Raw genomic sequence first — 22170 nt, 5'->3', positions numbered from 1 at the left:
AGAAATAAAATTTTGCCAAAATTTTCTATAGAAAAACAGTTTTGGCAAAATATTCAATAGAAATAAAATGTTGACAAAATTTTCTTTAGAAATAATATCTTAACAAAATTTCTATAAAAATAACATTTTGACAAAATTTTCTATAGAAATAAAACTTTGACAAAATTTTCTGTAGGACAATATTCTAACAAAATTTTTTATAGGAAAAAATGTTAACAACATTTTCTATGCAAATAAAATTTTGACAAAATTTTATATGGAAATAAAATTTTAACAAGTTTTTCTATGGAAATAAAATTTTGACAAAATTTTCATTAGAAATAAAATTTGGACAAAATTTTCTATAGAAATAAAATTTGGGCAAAATTTTCTATAGAAATAAGATTTTGGAAAAATTTGCGATAGAATTAAAATTTTGACAAAACTTTCAATATCTTTAAAAATTTTGATTTCTTTAAACGTTGGTAGATTATTTTTGGCGCGAATGGCATTCGTGTTTCCTATCCGTCGAACTCAGTATTATTCTAGATATTCCAAAAACTTTTCTCTTACAAAAATATATTATTTACTTACCGTTTAAGATAAATTTAAATCACAATTTTCTTCTTGCTGCTTACATAAATATAGCCAAAATTCAATGAAAAAAAATCGATAAACTAACATTAGTGGTTTCACTAGCACAACAGCCCCACCATCATCATCGTCATTATTTTTATTAGCATCTATGTTGTTGACTTTATTGTATCCCTTGAGTGCTCCGAGACACATTTGGAATTGTGTTTGTTGACAACATTTTGCCTTGGAGCAAATGTAAATGTGAAGGTATTTCATAACTTGGTTCCATGTTTATTTTATTCCCCTTTGTCATTTGTCGGGGTGGCAGGGGCGCTTTTGTTGAAAAGGTCAGTCGTTTGGCTGTGCTTGTAACATTTCTAATTGGCTCCTTTGCGGTTGTTAAACATAAATAAAAACCCCGAAAAAGGACGAAAAAAGGACTTGTTATTTCTACATTGCCATTGGCTGCTCATCTTCCACAAATCCCAGAATTGCTTGTCATTACAAGTGGTTGGGGAATTCTTTTGAAAACAAATGGTGCTCTTTGATATGCTAGTATTTGACCACAGGGGAAAGGAAGTTAATATGAGTTATGGGGTTTTGTTTGTAGTTATATTGTAGTTTGTTTTTGGGATCGGTTTTATGATGCACTCCGGGAATGAATATAAAGGTCACAAATTAATGTGGGGAGTAAAATATAAAATTAGAATTTTCAATGAAATATTTTGTACGAAAAAACACGTACAAGTGTCCTAAAGTATGTCATGAAGATTTTAACTCAAACTATGCATATATGCTTGTTATCTGGTTCTTTAAATAGTGTTTGAAATATATTTGAACTTTTTTTAGTCAAGATACACTTCGTGTCCGCTATAATAATATGGTCTCTACAAATAGAATTCGATGAGTGCTGAAGCAATGGATAAAACTCGTATATTTTTCTGATTCCAGTTACTTATCCAGACATACAATTTACTACTCGAAATTGCTGTTAAAAATAAAAGGTGGTTTCATGAAGAGCTATACACGGACGAAAAAGATTGTTTTTCATATGTTTCGGTGTAAAATTATATGTTTGGAACTCAAAGCTTTAGCACATTATGTTTAAGTGCAAGCATATAATGTTCATAGACTAGCATAACATGTTTGTGACATATATGTTAAAATGTTAGACATAAAATGTTTATACCTGTGCCACACTGTGGAACAGGGTATTATAAGTTAGCTCATATGTTTGCAACAGCCAGAAGGAGTGTAGATAGGTATAAGGTGTCTTTGGCAATATTGCTCATGGACGGTTCATGAGTCGATCTAACAATGTCCGTCTGTCTGTCAATATATATTTTTGTAATCAAAGTCTAGGTCGCAATTTTAGTCCAATCAACTTCAAATTTTGCACAAGTATCTATGTGTTTTTGGTCAGAATAAAACCCTACACGCAAAAAAATAATTCTTTCCTCCCAAACGAAATTTTAGACAAACAAAGTTCGTTTCTCATTTGCTTTTCGTTGAAAGGAAGTGTATTTGGAAGAAAAGTATATACTTTTTGTGATAAACGTTTATTCTTTTCCAGGATGTAAAAACAATTTCATAAAGACTAACTCAAAAAATTTTTTTCTGGCTAATTGCATTTTCCCTCACATCTTTCTCACTTCCACGAAGTTTTTTAGTTCTTAGCACCTTTTTCTGTAATACCAACAATGTAGAAGAAATTATACGATTTTATAAATTTTTAAAATTTTTTTACCTTTCGCCTGGACGGAGAATCGAACCGCGGACCATGCACTTTGTAAGCCAACACACTAACCACTGAGCTATGTACCTGTTATGGTCATCAATAGATAAATATCCATATAAGTTATATTTATATAGCATAGGTTGCGGCGCCCACGAACCGAATAAACAAAGTTTATTTAACAGAAACAAACATTTAGTTTGGCACCGTGGAGCAGTGGTAGCTACGTCCGACTCTCATGCCAAGGGTCGTGGGTTCGATCCCTGCTTTGGCCAATGTTTTTTTTTTTGCTTTTGTTTTTTTTTACATATATTCCAGATATGTTCGGAAGATTCCGAAAAAATGTTCAACATTACATTGTAGTATATTAAATTTTGAACTGTAAACTGTGTCTTATTAAAGACCTAAAGTCGGAAAAGAACAGTGTTTGATATAAACGAAATGGACTGTGTTGTTGTTTCAAAAATAACTTTTTTTATTGAAAAAATAAAAATTTTGTAAGAAACGAATTTTTTTGGTGATAAAAGTTTAAAATTTTCGAAGCAATTCAAAAAACTCTAACAAAAGAAAAACGTTTTCGGTACACGTTTTCCAAACGTTTTTTTTCTTTGCGTGTATTGATTTTGGAAGAAATCAGTTCAGTTTTAGATATAGCTCCCATATATACATTTCGCTCGATATCTACAAATATGGCCCCAGAAGCTAGAATTTAAGCTTGATTTGCGTTAAATTTTGCACAAGGAGTGCTATAGGTACACCCAGAAAAAAGTGTCTTCGAAACTAAAGGAAAAAATCTTTATCAATTTAGTTTAGTCATTTTATTTCCATTCAGTTAAATTTTTGTGTGAAATAATAAAATTTACTTGTTTCAGTAAAAAAAAAATCCTAAATTGAAAGCAGTTAGGAAAAGTTCATTAACTAAAATAAGGCATGGAATTGTACTATTACTGTTTTCTTCGGTGGGTATAAGAATTTACTACTGAAAAAGAAAATTTTATTCACTGATAACAAAGTATTCGTAAAAATATACAAAAACCGAACTAAACCCAAGTTTCCTTAAATTTAGTAAAATTTTTTATAAAATGATAATTCTGACTTCCTTTATTATAGAAAGCTTATCATACATACGAATAACACTTGGCATAGAAAAATATTTTAGTTCATTCGTACTAAGAAGAAACAGGTTGGCTGATAAGTCCCCGGTCTAACAAAGAAAAACACATTTTTTTGTCGTTTTTGTTATTCAACATAGTTCCCTTCAAGAGCGATACAACGATTGTAACGACCTTCCAATTTTTTGATACCATTTTGGTAGGACTCCTTCGGTTTTGCCTCAAAATAGGCCTCAGTTTCGGCGATCACCTCTTCATTGCAGCCAAATTTTTTCCCTGCGAACATCCTTTTGAGTTCTGAGAACAAGAAAGAGTCGCTGGGGGCCAGATCTGGAGAATACGGTGGGTGGGGAAGCAATTCGAAGCCCAATTCATGAATTTTTGCCATAGGGTTAGGTTAGGTTAGGTGGCAGCCCGATGTATCAGGCTCACTTAGACTATTCTGTCCATTGTGATACCACATTGGTGAACTTCTCTCTTATCACTGAGTGCTGCCCGATTCCATGTTAAGCTGAATGACAAGGGACCTCCTTTTTATAGCCGAGTCCGAACGGCGTTCCACATTGCAGTGAAACCACTTAGAGAAGCTTTGAAACCCTCAGAAATGTCACCAGCATTACTGAATTTTTGCCATCTCAATGACTTGTGGCACGGTGCGTTGTCTTGGTGGAACAACACTTTTTCTGGGGCCGTTTTCCTGCGATTTCGACCTTCAAACGCTCCAATAACGCCATATAATAGTCACTGTTGATGGTTTTTCCCTTCTCAAGATAATCAATAAAAATTATTCTATGAGCATCTCAAAAAACAGAGGTCATTACTACTATACCAGCGGACTTTTGAGTCTTTCCACGCTTGGGAGACGGTTCACCGGTCGCATTCCACTCAGCCGACTGTCGATTGGACTCAGGAGTGTAGTGATGGAGCCATGTTTCATCCATTGTCACATATCGACGGAAAAACTCTGGTGTATTACGAGTTAACAGCTGCAAACACCGCTCAGAATCATCAACACGTTGTTGTTTTTGGTCAAATGTGAGCTCGCGCGGCACCCATTTTGCACAGAGCTTCCGCATGTCCAAATATTGATGAATGATATGACCAACACGTTCCTTTGATATCTTTAAGGCCTCTGCTATCTCGATCAACTTCATTTTACGGTTATTCAAAATCATTTCGTGGATTTTTTTGATGTTGTCGTCGGTAACCACCTCTTTCGGGCGTCCACTGCGTTCACCGTCCTCCGTGCTCATTCCACCACGCGTGAATTTTGCATACCAATCAATTATTGTTGATTTCCCTGGGACAGAGTCCGGAAACTCATTATCAAGCCAAGTTTTTGCTTCCACCGTATTTTTTCCCCTTCAGAAAACAGTATTTTATCAAAACACGAAATTCCTTTTTTTCCATTTTTTTCACAATAAATTGCTTCACAAAAGACGCTCTATCTCACAAACTAATTGACATACGTCAAATTTTGACACGAATCATTTGAAGGTTGGTACTATATAAAAATAATATGCATTTAATACTAGCGACGCCATCTATGTGTCAGACCGGGGACTTATCAGCCAACCAGTTATTCAATCCTTTCAAAACTTGTTAGAATATATGAAAATTTCAAACATTTCTTTTATCTACCTTTAATCGATACCTGTCATCGATATGTTTGCGAGTGGGTTGGTTTTTTTAGTTGGAATCGCGTTGCTATGGTATACGGAGAGATTGTTAAAAAAGAATATAGTAAAATAATATAATAAAAAACAAGTAAGTAAAGTAGAAAGTCGGGCGAGGCCGACTATATCATACCCTAAACCACCCTTACTGAATTAGTAATCATAAACATTTGTGTGGTAACATTGATATAGGTCTGGGAGATAAACCGCAGTTGCATATTTAAGAAAATTAAGGGGTACATATTTATGGGTGCTTTGTCTCAATCTGACTAAAGCTCATAGTCAATGTTGCCAGGGAAAATGTTCGGCTTATCCTACAAGGACAAAAAAAGTTCCCTACTTTCCCATACAATTTTCCCTACAATATTTTTCGTTAAATTTAAAAAAATTTTACAAAACAAAAATGGTTCTAAGTACTTTATTATCTTAAAACATGAATATGCAACGTATATAACTTAGAATATAAATTTGTATTACCACCACGGTTGCCACAGTTGGTAGAATTCTACCCAAAATAGTAATCTTTTTTTGTTAAATCTCTATAAAAATAAAATTTTGACAATAAATTCTATAGAAATAAAATTTTGAGAAAAAATTCCATAGAAATAAAATTTTGAGAAAATTTTTTATAGAAATAATATTTAAAAAAAATCTATAGAAATAAAATTTTGAGAAAATATTCTATAGAAATAAAATGTTGACAAAATTTTCTACAGGAATAAAGTTTTGACAAACATTTCTATAAAAATATTTGTTTGTTAGATTTGTGGTAAATTGTGGTAATCTTCAAATTTTGTTAATTTTTTTGGCACGAGTGGTAACTTTTGTTACCACACATTGTTAAAGATCAAGCCTTGCCGGCTTCTAATTTCCTACTCTAGAGCCACCAAAATGTAAAAACTATTACAAATTGTGTTGAATGAAAATGTCCCTACATTGTGGCCCTACGTCCCTACAAGACGCTAAATATTAGAAAAACCCTACATATAGGGAATTTCCCCTACTTCTAGCAACACTGGCTGTGTTGATATTGCAACCACGGAATTAGTATGCCACTAATATTGAGCCCATTATTAAACAAGTATATACGGCCGTAAGTTCGGCCAGGCCGAAGCTTATGTACCCTCCATCATTGATTTGCGTAGAAACTTCTTAACACTGCCACCCACAATCGAATTACGTAAGTTGCGGTAACGCTTGCCGATGGCAAGGTATCTTAAAACCTCCTAAAACCATCTTCTAAATTGTATGTAAGTCCATACGTGGTATATATTAAATCAAAAAAGATCGATCCAATACGTATATAATTCAGTTTGACAAAGTGGACATAAAATTTTGAGAAAATTTTCTACAGAAATAAAATTTTAACAAAATTTTCTATAGAAATAAAATTTTCTATAGAAATAAAAATTTTGACAAAATTTTCTATAGAAATAAAATTTTGGTAGATTATTTTTAGCTCTAGTGGCAACCATGATTATGAACCGATATGGACCAATTTTTGTGTGATTGGACCAATTTTGGTATGGTTGTTAGCGACCATATACTAACACCACGTTCCTAATTTGAACCGGATCGGATGAATTTTGCTCCTCCAAGAGGCTCCGGAGGTCAAATCTGGAGAATGTTTTATATGGGGGCTATATATAATTATGGACCGATATGGACCAATTCTGGCACGCTTGTTAAAGATCATATACTAACACCATGTTCCAAATTACAACCGGATTGGATGAAATTTGCTTCTCTTGGAGACTTCGCAAGCCAAATCTGGGGATCGGTTTATATGGGGCTATATATAATTATGAACTGATGTGGACCAATTTTTGCATGGTTGTTAGAGACCATATACCAATATCATGTACCAAATTTCAGGCGGATCGGATGAAATTTGCTTTTCTTTGAGGCTCCGCAACCAAAATCTGGGGATCGGTTTATATGGGCGCTATATATAATTATGGACCGATGTGTCTATATATATATATGAACCGATGTGGACCAATTTTTGCATGGTTGTTAGATACCATATACCAACATCATGTACCAAATTTCAGACGGATCGGATGAAATATGCTTCTCTTAGAGGCTCCACAAGCCAAATCTGGGGATCGGTTTATATGGGCGCTATATATAATTATGGACCGATGTCGACCAATTTTTGCGTGATTGTTAGAGACCATATACTAACACCATGTACCAAATTTCAGCCGGATCGGATGAAATATGCTTCTCTTAGAGGCTCCACAAGCCAAATCTGGGGATCGGTTTATATGGGGGCTATATATAATTATGGACCGATGTCAACCAATTTTTGCATGATTGTTAGAGACCATATACCAACACCATGTACCAAATTTCAGCCGGATCGGATGAAATATGCTTCTCTTAGAGGCTCCACAAGCCAAATCTGAGGGTCCCTTTATATGGGGGCTATAAGTAAAAGTGGACCGATATGGCCCATTTTCAATACCAACCGACCTACATCGATAACAACTACTTGTGCCAAGTTTCAAGTCGATAGTTTGTTTCGTTCGGAAGTTAGTGTGATTTCAACAGACGGACGGACGGACGGACATGCTTAGATCGACTCAGAATTTCACCACGACCCAGAATATATATACTTTATGGGGTCTTACAGCAATATTTCGATGTGTTACAAACGGAATGACAAAGTTAATATACCCCCATCCTATGATGGAGGGTATAAAAAGAGAAAATCGTTCAATTAGTGTGGGTAATAAATCCAAATTTGTAAAAATCGTGCAATATTCTTATGTAAGAGCTACAAGTACGTATAAATACGATCGGCTAGTACATCAAAATTTGAAATTTGAGTAACATTGGTTAATAAATAAGAGTACTATGGCCAAATTTGGAAAAATAGAGCGATGCATATATATGGAAGCTATAATTAAATCTTTACCAATTTGCTATTATTTTTCGGGTTTGATTAATACCACAGACGGTTACATTGTGCAAAATTTGAGTACGATTAGGTAATAAATGAGGCCTCTATGGTCAAAAATAAGGTTATTATGGCCAAATTTGGCAAAATCGGGCGATACATATATATGGGATCTATAACTAAATTTGTACCGATTTCGATGATTTTTTGCACATACCGTTAGTACTATAGGGGACTGGATCTAGCCAACTTCGAGTAAGATCGGTTAATAAATAAGGGTTCTATGGCCAAATTTGGGAAAATCGGGCTATTCATATATGGGAGCTATATCTAAATCTGAACCGATTTCGATGTTTTTTTTGGACATATAGTAAGTGCTATAGAAGATTACACTTAGCCAACTTTAAATAAGATCGGTTGATAAAAACGGGTTTTATGGCCAAATTTATAAAAATCGGGCGATACATATATATGAGAGCTATATCTAAATCTGAACCGATTTCAACCAAATTTGTCACGTATAGCTACAATGCTAATTTTACTCCCTGTATTAAATTTCAACTAAATCGGAGTAAAAAATTAGTCTCTTATGAGTGTAAATCGGGCGAAAGCTATATATGGGAGCTTTATCTAAATCTGAACCGATTCCAACTAAATTTGGTACATTTGACTACACTACTAATTGTACTCCTAGTGCAAAATTTTAACCAAATTGGGGTAAAACTCTGGCTTCTGGGAGCATATTAGTCCATATCGGGCGAAAGATATATAAGGGAACTACATCTAAATCGGAACCGATTTCAATAAAATTTGGCACACTTGACTATAGTACTAATTGTTCGTCTTGTGCAAAATTTTAAGCAAATTAGGGTAAAACTCTGGCTTCTGGGGCCATATAAGTGTATATCGGGCGAAAGATGTATATGGGAGCTATATCTAAATCTGAACCGATTTCTTCCAAAATCAATAGGGTTCTATTCTGAGCCAAAACATATACTTGTACCAAATTTGAAGTCGATTGGACTAAAACTTCGACCTAGACTTTGATTACAAAAATGTGTTCACAGACAGACGGACATGGCTAGATCGACTCAGGGACCCACCCTGAGCATTTTGCCAAACACACCATGTGTCTATCTCGTCTCCTTCTGGGTATTGGAAACATATGCACTAACTTATAATACCCTGTTCCACAGTGTGGCGCAGGGTATAAAAATATACGGGTAAAGTTGTTTGGTACGGCGCATTCAGTGTCTTATACAGATTTTTGATCTTGTTGTTAAAATTTCCCACATTTTGGTTTTCCAATTGATTCTCTGATGCCACTTGAAATTTTATTATTTTCACCAACAAAGAATATCTCCAATCAGTTGGTTTCCGTTGCGTTATAATACGTTAGAACATAGTCGTACTCAAGTGGCCAAAAGTCAAGTGGTTTATTTTGTATTTTTTTTACCAAAAACAAGAAAGTCGCACGTGCTGCAAATTTTTTATAGCTCTTGAGACTACACAATGTTTTCTTTTTCCATACGTTTTTTTTTTTTTAACAAATAACAATTACCAAAAAAATTATGGTGAATCTTTGTAGTTCCGGATAAATAGTAAGGTCTCCGCTATTGTCTATTGTTAACGAAACTCTTGAAAGGGACATTACAAGGGGAGGCACGCGGCATGTGTGATATCTTAGCTAGTACTTGGAGCGGGCACCTTGTTTCCCATCGTCCATACACACACTCGCGGTACTCGACGAGCGACGAGTTTCCTTGCCTATTAATGTTATTTATTAGCAAGCTAATTGTTCATGAAAACAAGTTCACACAGTATTAGCCAGAATGCTAAAAGGTGTTGTTCAAGTAGCTAACAACAGCAGCTCAAAAGTAGCTCATAAAACCATAATGCGCACGTGTATCTAACAATAGTACAAGAGGGAGGGGTTAATAGGCCTTATGATTCTTACCTCTAATGAAAATATTCCTTCAAATATTCCATACAACCCTCTTGTGAGGGGAGGGATATAGAACAGCAGCACGATAATTAGTTGCCAAAAAATACACATGAAAAACGCTAATAAGAAGAATGTAAATTTTTATCATAAATAACGCAACACACATGTTTGGAAAAAAACCAACAACAGCAACAACAACAACGCGAACATAATGATAATGCGGAAAGCTTGCATATAACGCGAGATTACAATCAACTTCCATAGGAAACCAAAAGAATCCACCAGAAGCTATATAACCCCACTTCCACTTCTCGGTTATATGTTTTCATTAGGTGAAGAAGAATTTCATGAATCTTTTTGAATGCAGAAAGTCGACCGTGGTTTTCCGGGACATTTGAAACAATTTCAATATATACAGTGAGTAGTAAAAGTTAAAGTACCCTTTACACCACCCACGTAATTATATTTCATTTTTCACCAAAACAAAAAATCGAATATTTTAATATTTTTATACCTAACATACCACCACAGAATGGTGATGGGAGTAAAGGGTGATACTGTCAAAATTTCAAATCAAGGGAAAACGCGTGTAAATCGGTGAAATCGTTTATTTAAAAAATCAAATTAAATTTCTTTTTCAAGTTCAATTAGTATAAAATTCAGGAAAAATATTCAGTTAGGCTTTCGCTTTTCCAAATCCGAATTGCTGGGCCTCACGCTTGACACCTGCCATCAGATTTTGTACAGCCACCTTGTCCACCTTCTTCGCCGCAGAAAGCCAGTTTGCCTTGAACTGCTGCTCGTCCTTAGCAGTTTTTATACCCACCACCATAGGATGGGGGGTATATTAACTTTGTCATTCCGTTTGTAACACATCGAAATATTGCTCTAAGACCCCATAAAGTATATATATTCTGGGTCGTGGTGAAATTCTGAGTCGATCTGAGCATGTCCGTCCGTCCGTCCGTCCGTCCGTCCGTCCGTCCGTCTGTTGAAATCACGCTAACTTCCGAACGAAACAAGCTATCGACTTGAAACTTGGCACAAGTAGTTGTTATTGATGTAGGTCGGATGGTATTGCAAATGGGCCATATCGGTCCACTTTTACGTATAGCCCCCATATAAACGGACCCCAAAATTTGGCTTGCGAGGCCTCTAAGAGAAGCAAATTTCACCCGATCCGGCTGAAATTTGGTACATGGTGTTAGTATATGGTCTCTAACAACCATGCAAAAATTGGTCCACATCGGTCCATAATTATATATAGCCCCCATATAAACCGATCCCCCGATTTGGCTTGCGAGGCCCCTAAGAGAAGCAAATTTCATCCGATCCGGCTGAAATTTGGTACATGGTGTTAGTATATGGTCTCTACTGTCCATGCAAAAATTGGTCCACATCGGTCCATAATTATATATAGCCCCCATATAAACCGATCCCCCGATTTGGCTTGCGAGGCCCCTAAGAGAAGCAAATTTCATCCCATCCGGCTTAAATTTGGTACATGGTGTCAGTATATGGTCTCTAACAACCATGCAAAAATTGGTCCACATCGGTCCATAATTATATATAGCCCCCATATAAACCGATCCCCCGATTTGGCTTGCGAGGCCTCTAATAGAAGCAAATTTCATCCGATCCGGCTGAAATTTGGTACATGGTGTTAGTATATGGTCTCGAACAGCCATGCAAAAATTGGTCCACATCGGTCCATAATTATACATAGCCCCCATATAAACCGATCCCCCGATTTGGCTTGCGAGGCCTCTAAGAGAAGCAAATTTCATCCGATATGGCTGAAATTTGGTACGTGATGTTAGTATATGGTCTCTAACAACCATGCAAAAATTGGTCCACATCGGCTCATAATTATATATAGCCCCCATATAAACCGATCACCAGATTTGACCTCCGGAACCTCTTGGAAGACCAAAATTCATCTGATTCAGTTGAAATTTGGTACGTGGTGTTAATATATGGCCTCAAACTCCCATGCAAAAATTGGTCGATATCGGTCCATAATTATATATAGGCCCCATATAAACCGATCCCCAGATTTGACCTCCAGAGCCCCTTGGAAGAGCAAAATACTTCCCATTCGGTTGAAATTTGGTACGTGATGTTAGTATATGGTATCCAACAACCATGCAGGAATAACAAGTTTTAAGATACCACAACCCAAGTAATTCGATTGTGGATGACAGTCTTTCGTAGAAGTTTCTACGCAATCCATGGTGGTGGGTACATAAGATTCGGCCTGGCCGAACTTGCGGCTGTATATACTTGTTTTGGTCTTCTTTAGGTTCCGCTTGACAATAGCCCAGTATTTCTCAATTGGCTCCATGGCCTTTTTACCGTAATGGCAAGATGCCAAATCCGGCCAAAACAGTATGGAACAACCGTGTTTCTTCAGGAAAGGCAGCAGACGTTTATTCAAACACTCTTTCACGTAAATTTCTTGGTTGACAGTCCCGGAAGCTTTGAAAATGCTGCTTTTCAAGCCACAGGTACAGATGGCTTGCCAAACCAGATATTTCTTTGCGAACTTTGACAGTTTTATGTGCTTGAAAATATCTGCTACCTTTCCTCTTCCTTTTGCCGTATAAAACTCCTGTCCCGGAAGCTGATTGTAGTCGGCTTTGACGTAGGTTTCGTCGTCCATTAGCACGCAGTCAAACTTCGTCAGCATCGTCGTGTACAGCCTCCGGGATCGCGCTTTGGCCGTCGTATTTGGTTTATCATCGCGATGTGGAGTCACTACCTTCTTGTAAGTCGATAGTCCGGCTCGTTTTTTGGCTCGATGCACGGTTGTAGACGATACACCCAGCTTATTTGCGGCATCTCGGAGAGAGAGGTTAGGGTTTCGCTTGAAACTACCGGCAACTCTCTTTGTCGTCTCAGCGGCTTCCGGTTTTCGATTTCCCCCCGATCCAGACTTCCTGGCTGTCGACAAACGTTCCTCAAACACTTTAATTACATTTGTAACGGTTGATTTGGCAACTTTTAGCGATTTTGCCAGCTTTGCGTGCAAGTAGCTCGGATTTTCGCGATGCGCGAGCAAAATTTTGATACGCTCCTCTTCTTGCTTGGACGGCATTTTGACAACTGAAGAGTGAATTCCAAAATAAAAATAGGAGCAACATTCTAGAAACATACAAACATTCTGCAAAATTGAAAGAACTACGTCAAGTTTATATAGACCAAATTTTGACCGTATCAGCCTTTATAATTAGTTTGCACAAACTTGTTTTTGTGCCGGCAAGACAAGTTTGAATAGCGGTCCATGTTTCAATATGGCCTCCATATCAACTTGGTGGCTGATATGTAGCGCAACAAAGTACCATATTTGTATTCTTTTTATACCCACCACCATAGAATGGTGACGGGGGTATAATAAGATTGTCATTCCGTTTGTAACACATCGATAAAGTATATATATTCCTGATCAGGGAGAAATTCTAAGACGATATAAGCATGTCCGTCTGTCTGTCTGTTGTAATCACGCTACAGCCTTCAATAATGGCGCTATCGTCCTGAAATTTGGCACAGATTAGCCTTTTGTTTGCAGGCAGGTCAAGTTCGAAGATGGTCTATATCGGTCCAAGTTTTGATATAGTCCCCATATAAACCGACCTCCCGATTTGGGGTCTTGGGCTTATAAAAACCGTAGTTTTTATCCAATTTGCCTGAAATTGGAAATCTAGGACCATCAAAAAGTGTACCGAAAATGGTGCCTATCGGTCCATGTTTTGGTATAGCCCCCATATAGACAGATTTCCCGATTTTGCTTCGTGGGCCTCTAGAAAGAGTATTTTCTATCCGATGTGTCTGAAATTGAAAATCTAGAGGTATCTTAAGACCACAAAGTGGTGTGCCGAAAATGGGGTGTATCGGTCCATGTTTTGATATAGCCCCCATATAGACCGATCTCCCGATTTTATTTCTTGGGCTTCTAGAATCCGTAGTTTTTATCTAATTTGTCTGAAATGGGAAATCTAGAGGTATTCTAGGACCATAAAGAGGTGCCCCGAATATATTGTGTATCGGTACAGGTTTTGATATAGCCCCCTTATAAACCGGCCCTTCGATTTGGGGTCTAGAACACAAATTAGATGTGCTGAATATGTTACTGTGTGTATCCTTCCATGTTTTGGTATAGCCCCCATTACACTGAACTCCCGATCAGTTTTCCGATAATATTCTCTTGTCGTTTCTTTTTTGTTTTTTTTTTTTTTTATGCCACGAGCGGGGAGCAAACATCAGTGGCGCTTGAGTGGTTCTGATGGCCAATAGAAGGTGTACAATTTCAAATTGATCCTTTTGCCAATAAACCCTTTTGTTCACAAACTGTTCAATTTAGATGATGTCTTTTGATCGGAAAAACCAAATTCGATAACTGTCCACTTTCGTGCAAGCAAAACAACTCCTTGGATCTTTCCAATCTAACATTTTTCAGCATCGGTGGGCTCTAACACTTTTTGGAACTTCAATGGCTTTAATTCAAGCTTATTTTTCAATATTTTCTAACACTGCGTCGTGGATTTCGATCACTTCTAAGCTTCAGTTTTCGAATCATTTCTGGTCTTGTTACCGTTTTTTATAGTCCACTTTTTGGACTAATTTTTAAGATATGACCCGGCCGAACCTTTGTTCGTATATAATTGTTTTTGAATAGTTCAAGTCAAATAGCAACATTTTATTTTTTGTATTTGAAAGTAGGTATCATAGACTCCAGGGCTTCTTAAACTTTTTTGTTACGTGACCCATTTTCGTAATACGAAATTTTTAGTGACCCCCAACAAAGTATAATTTAATTTTGAAAATGCAGTTTCTAATGATTTTATTTAGAATGTAATTAAAATAATAAGAATGTATACAGATTAACATATTTACTATAAATTTCTTATTACAAAAAATTAAAATTAATATCAAAATTCAGAAACCAAACGAAAAATACGTATGAATGTCCATGTAAAATTTAAAATTAATACAAAATTCAGAAGCAAAAACAAACAAAAATATAAAATTAATGAGATGGGTGTGCTTGCATTAATTTACAGAGTAGATCCAATATCGGGATTATTTCAGATAGCGCAGGTCTCAGGGCTGTTTCAACATTAGTAAGGCAAGAAAGATTTTTTGATTTAATTGCAACAAGCGTTGAAAACGCTGATTCGCACAAGTAAAGGGTGGTTAAATTGTAAGGGCCGATGTTGAATTTTAGTTGGCATTTCTCTATTTCAGACTTACTCAATTTGAACCATGGATAGATACACAATCCAACAACGTGTTGAATGGTTCCAAGAAATGGCAACAGTGGATGATCAATTTTCGAAGAAAATCATCTTCAGTGATGAGGCACATTTTCACCTCAGTGGATTTGTCAATAAACAGAATTGCCGCATTTGGGCGAATGAGAATCCAAGAGTGATTGTCGAAAAACAAATGCACCCACAAAGAGTGACTGTTTGGTCCGGTTTATGGGCTGGCGGCATCATCGGGCCGTATTTTTCCAAAATGAGGCCGGTCAGGCAGTTACTGTGAATGGTGTTCGCTATCGTGAGATGATAACGAACTTTTTATGGCCCGAATTGCAAGATATGGATGTGGACGATATGTGGTTTCAGCAGCGTCATCGAAAATTTGGACCATCGGATGAAGGTGTGCCACCGAGGTCGCGGCGCCCATTTGGTCCATATTTTGTTCCATACATAATTGAGTAATACCGATATATCATAATAAAATAAAATTACGATAATTTCCTAAATAGTTTGTGTTTTATTCAAAATCAACATCGGCCCTTGAAATTTTAACCACCCTTTATATGGTAGCAAATGGCAGTAGCATTTTGATTGGTAAGTCGGAGAGTATTGGAAATTCGCCTTTAACCTTGATCCAAAAAGTATATAAGTTTGTTTGAGCAAATTGTAGCTTTAAATTTGTATCGCTCGAAAGTTTCGCGAATTCTTTTTCTCGGTCTTATAATGGAATATGTGTGATGTTTTGAATTGATTCATTGAGTGGTTCTTCAACCCAATCAAAATCTGGCTGAAAATATTTCTTGAATTGTTCTTTCAAAGATTCCAAATGATCAACTATAATCGTCTTGATAAAATTGCAATTCAAATCATTTTGAGTAATAAAATCATTCGTGTCTGAAAACATTTGGAATCTGTCATTTGTGATTAAACTTTTTAAATTTATTTTTTCCACAAATGTTTGGATTTTATTAGCCAAATTAAAAATATTTATATACGTCCCCTGAAGAGACAAAGTTTCTCGAATATATCTGACAATTAATAAAGTTGATGATCCTAACTGTAAAACCGAGTTTAGATCCAAAGATACCATCTTGGCCACCAATGCTTCGCGATGAATCATGCAATGTCTAAAAGTAATAAAATCCTGTTTCTTGCGACCCCTCATAATTTTTTCACGACCCCTAGTTTAAGAAACATTGTCATAGACTATGCACAGAAAAAAATATCACCAAAATATTTCCAATTAAAAAGTTAATTGAAGTTGAAAATGTTTTTCAATTAATTAATTAATTGATACAATTAACTTTTTAATCATGATAGAAACATTAAGTCAATGATTGAAAATTTAAAAATTTTTAATTAAAAAATTATTTGATGCAATTAACTTTTTAATCAAATTCGGAAGACTAATTCAGTTAAAACAAGTAAGTAAAGTCTAAAGTCGGGCGGGGCCGACTATATTATACCCTTCACCACTATGTTCTAGAGGTGTGCACGTGACACGAAATTGTCGTGACTCACGAAAATTTTCGTGATTCGTACGTGAATCATGAGTCACACTCATGACAACAGCGTGAGTGTGCGTGAGCGTGATTAACAAACCATAACAAATGAGCGTGAGTCACGAAAATAATATCTTCGTAAGTGTGCGTGAGTAACGAATTACACTCACGAAAATATTCCTGCTCGCGAATATAACGCTTAAGAGTTAAATTCAATTACAATTTTAGTGACACCTGGGAAGTTAAGAGTTTAATAACACTCGATTTTAATAATGCTCATGTTTTTCGACACTTCGGTAAGGTAAATTAATCATAAAATTATTCGTGAGTCACGACGTTTTCGTGCGTGAGTGTGCGTGAGTACAAATTATCTTTTCGTGAGTGTGCGTGAGCGTGAGTACTACCAAAAAATATCGTGCGTGAGTGTGCGTGAGTATGATTTTTCAGTCGTGAGTGTGCGTGAGCGTGAGTAAACTATTACTCACGTGCACACCTCTACTATGTACACAAACATTTGTGTTACCATCTCAACTACTTCAAATTTGCTGGGAGCTGTATAAAGGTTTGCGTTTCTAGATACAAATACTTTTAATGGAGACAATTTTTTGTATTTCTACAAAATCTGTAGAATTAAAATTTAAATCGGATAACGCCCTGGGATGAAACACAATGTTAGTAAAAAAATATGGGACATATGAAGCGAGAGAAATTTTAATGCAATTGTACAAAAGAGCATTTATGATTTATCAGGCGATACATATGTATTCGAGATATAGGAGAATTTTAGTAATATTTACAATTTTTGCTACTCACCAGTGGCGATTTTACAAGGATATTGGTTAGATCTCGCCAAGATATGTGGTCAAGTGTGGGTTGTGATATACTATTTGGTCGAGTCGGGCGACTTGAAGCCTTATTTAAAACTCAACCGTTCTGTGGAAATTCTGGCATTACAGTGTATAGGATATGACTAAGATATGGGGAAATCATCACAGAATTTTGTATAAAGTCAGGGAATTTTGGCCATATTTGGAGGAAAATCCCATTGAAAATGGGTCTAAAATATGAAAAAGTCTACCATATTTCCCCACCTCTGGTGTACGTATATATGGGAGCTATATACAATGTGAACCGATTTTGACTAAATTTGACATGCATAGTTAGAATAATAATACTGCAATCGCTGCAAATCGGACGCAAGATATATATGGGAGCTATATATAAATATGAACCGATTTCAATCAAATTTACCATGCATGGGTAGAATGCCAACTCTACTCTCTGTGCAGAATTTCACGAAAATTGGTAGTAAACCTTGGCCTCTGTTGCCATATGAGTCTAAATCGGACGAAAGATATATATGGGAGCTATATCTAAATCTGAACCGATTTCAACCAAATTTGGCACACTTACCGATACTACTAAACGTACTCCTTGTGCAAAATTTGAAGCAAGTCAGGGCAAAACTCTGGCTTCTGAGGCCACATAGGTCCCAATCGGACGAAAGATATATATGGGAGCTATATCTAAATCTGAACCGGTTTTAACCAAATTTGGCACACATAACGAAACCGTTAAACCTACCTCTCTGTAAAATTTGAAGCAAGTCAGGGCAAAACTCTGGCTTTTGAGGTCATATAAGTCCAAATCGGACGAAAGATATATATGGGAGCTATAGCTAAATATGAACCGATTTCAATCAAATTTACCATGCATGGGTAGAATGCCAACTCTACTCTCTGTGCAGAATTTCACGAAAATCGGTAGTAAACCTTGGCCTCTGTTGCCATATGAGTCTAAATCGGACGAAAGATATATATGGGAGCTATATCTAAATCTGAACCGATTTGGATAATATTTTGCAAGTTTTTCGAGACTCATAAAATATTCGGATATACGGAATTTGAAGAACATCGGTTGATAAACACGCCAATTATAACCAGATCGGGGATAAATATATATGACAGCTATATCTAAATCTAAACCAAAATCAATAGCGATCGTCTTAGTTCCCCAAAACGACCCTGTGCCAAATTTGAGGACGATCGGACTTAAACTGCGACCTGTACTTTGCGCACAAAAATACATGAACAGACAGACAGACGGACATCGCTAAATCGACTCAGAATTTAATTCTAAGACGATCGGTATACTAACTTTTCCTTCTTGGCGTTACATACAAATGCACAAACTTATTATACCCTGTACCACAGTAGTGGTGAAGGGTATAAAAAGTGATGATTTTTTTAATTTTTAATTAAAAATTTATTTCAAACAATCATTTGTTAATCCAAATAAAAACTCTAAGCCAATTTAGAAAGCAATTAAAAATATTTACCTTGTTAATTAATAAATTAATTTAGTTTTGCAATCAACATCAATTAAATTTTTAATTGAATCAATTAAAAAATTAATTGAAATGTGCTGCAAAAAATCAATTAATTTTTTAATCGAGAATTTTTTCCATGCCCAATTAAAACTGTGATTGATACTATAATTTTCGTGATTGAAGACATTTCAATAAAAAAATTAATTGGATCAATTAATTTCGGGATTGAATCAGAAAATTTTTTTTATGTGGAAAACGTGAATTAGATTAAAAATTGGAGAACACAATTTTTTAAACGTTTTCGAAGAAGTGTGCGGCGGGGGTCATTGGGCCCTACTTTTTCGAAATTTCGGAAATTTTACCAATTTGAAAACTTTATTAAATAAGGCACGAATTTTCGATTTCAAGTTAAACTTTCCTTTACAGAGTTTGTAAATATTATGACTTCAATTCCACTGTGGCTGGTTTTATTTTTTTTATGGAAAATTATCGTGTTATACCGCCAAAGAGTTTCCTAAGTATCCTTAAACGCACACACACACTTAACACTTTTGTCACAATTCCTATACCCATGTATTGCTCTGGATGGAAAACATGGAAAATCTTTTTCACATTGTAATAAGCTACCCTTAGCCGACTAATTAAGTTTTTTTTTGTTCATTTGATTCTAGGACTCGTATAAGATTTTTGGAATACATATATCATGAACATGCTTTACACATACGATAAAGCCATAAATATAGGTGTAGATGCATGACTGCGTGTGTGTGTATCTGTGAATGTTCAACATATTAATGTCTTTATATAGTAGTCCTTTTAGTGAGTGGAAAAAAGAAGAGTTAGAGTTTTATTGTGTGTTGGTTTGTACCTTCAGAGGCCTAATAAATTAAATTCTTTTAATACCAGTAAGAAGGCATAACCAAGTGTGTTGGAAAGGAAAGCCAACGGAAGGAACTGCCAATTAGGATCCCTTTTTAATGTTGCAGCTAATAACTTTTTTTTCTGTTTCTCTACAATTGTTGTAAAGTATATGAAAGTACATGCTTGTCTCGTTTTTTACTCACACATTCATATCCTCTAGGGATGTATTAAATAAGAACTTTTTGTTGCTTTGCTTTATGTTTCGAGTCCCATTAACATTTTCCATATATGCTCTTATTATTATTATTATTATTCCCTAATCTAATTTGGTTTCCCTTTTTTTATTTTTAGCAGCTTATCGAGGAAAAAGAATTACCCGAAGTAACTCTAGCTCATCCCAAAGCCAAGGAATGGATTGTTGCTATGGCTAAAGCTAGTTATCAGGAATTAGCCAAATTGGCCAACGATCATCCCGAATTGGTGAAATTACAGGTATGGTTGTTTTGAATAATTTATTATTTATTAATGCAAATTAATCGCTAATGATATGGTATCAAACAAATAACAGACTTCAATCTGACGGCAATAAAATGACACCATACGTGATCAATGTAACAATCACCGTTCGACCATAGCAACCAGTCGAACATAGTTAAACGCTTGCCTTGGAGAATTCATATTAACCTTTAAATGCATAAATCCGAAAAAAAGATAATATGCAAAATATTACAACATTTTTTTGGAGCTTCTTGCACAAGAAGATTAACCCTAATGTTATAAACTTTAATTTTTCTTCTGTTTTTACTTGTACTAACAGCATGTAGAACAAAAATTTTAATATTAAGGATCTACTTCAATTACTTCAAGAACTATATGAGTTTGTTCTGAAAACTTGATTCTTGAATTGTGACCAAATGGCCAAAAGTGTGGGAAAAATACAAAAAATAACCTGAAACAAGTAAGTAAAGTCTAAAGTCGGGCGGGGCCGACTATATTATACCCTTCACCCCTATGTAGGCCAAAATTTGTGTTACCATCTCAATAAAGGAGAACATTTTTTTACTTCTACAAAATCTCTAGAATTAAAATTTAAATCGGCTAACGCTATCCAGTTAATTGGAGGAAACTTCCATTGACGATGGGTCTAAAATGTATAACAGTGGAATGCTATATATGTATGGGAGCTATATATAATCTGAACCGATTTTGACAAAATTTGACACGTAACATATAGTTAGAATGATAATTCTACTATCTAAGCGAAATTTCACGTAAATGGGAGTATAACTTTGGCCCCCCTGGTCATATGAGTGCAAATCGGACGGAAGATATATATGGGAGCAATATCTAAATCTGAACCGATTTTAACCAAATTTGGCACAATTACCAATACTACTAAGCGTACCCCTTGTGCGAAATTTGAAGCAAATCACGGCAAAACCCTGGATTTTGAGGCCATATAAGTTCAAATCGGACAAAAGATATATAAGGGAGCTATATCTAAATCTGAATCGATTTTGACCATATTTAGCACATACAATAGTATCGTTAAAAGTACCGCTTGTGCAAAATTTGAAGTAAGTCAGGGCAAAACTCTGGCTTTTAGACCATATAAGTCCAAATCGGGCGAAAGATATATATGTGAGCTATATCTAAATCTGAACCGATTTTAACAAAATTTGACATACTTAACGATACTATTAAACGTAACCCTTGTGCAAAATTTGAAGCAAATCACGGCAAAACTCTGGCTTTTGTGGCCATATAAGTTCAAATCGGACGAAAGATATATATGGGAGCTATATCTAAATTTGAACCGACTTCAATCAAATTTACCAAGAATTGGTAGAATGTCAATTCTACCCTCTGTGCAAAATTTCACGAAGATCGGTAGTAAACTTTGGCCTCTGTGGTCATATGAGTCTAAATCGGACGAAAGATATATATGGGAGCTATATCAAAATCTGAACCGATTTGGCTGCTATTTTGCAAGATTTTCGAGACTCATAAAATATTTGGATGTACGGTATTTCAAGAAAATCGGTAGATAAACACGCTAACTATGACCAAATCGGGGATAAATATATATGGCAGCTATATCTAAATCTGAACCAAAACCAATAGCGATTGTCTCTGTCCCAAGAAACGGCCCTATGCCAAATTTGAGGACGATCGGACTTAAATTGCGAGCTGTTCTTTGTGCACAAAATTACATATACAGACAGACGGACGGACAGGCAGACAGACAGACAGACGGACATCGCTAAATCGACTCAGAATTTAATTCTA

General features: G+C 35.7%; 1 protein-coding gene across 2 annotated transcripts in view; it reads left to right on the top strand.

The window, feature by feature from the left end:
• Positions 1-22170, top strand: part of LOC142236159 (uncharacterized) — a 289012-nt gene that overhangs the window by 72848 nt on the left and 193994 nt on the right. Inside the window, exon 3 of one of the 2 annotated variants that reach the window (XM_075307418.1) lies at positions 20236-20373. In XM_075307418.1, the coding sequence (XP_075163533.1) occupies positions 20236-20373 (138 nt within the window). Of the gene's footprint in view, positions 1-20232; positions 20374-22170 lie in introns of both variants that reach the window. The other variant, XM_075307417.1, reaches the window with a different exon arrangement.

The sequence above is a fragment of the Haematobia irritans genome, chromosome 4 (genome assembly GCF_050003625.1).
Source record: "Haematobia irritans isolate KBUSLIRL chromosome 4, ASM5000362v1, whole genome shotgun sequence".
Taxonomy (NCBI): domain Eukaryota; kingdom Metazoa; phylum Arthropoda; class Insecta; order Diptera; family Muscidae; genus Haematobia; species Haematobia irritans.
Note: the sequence above shows the minus strand (reverse complement) of the source record. Positions and strands in the feature narration are given on the sequence as shown.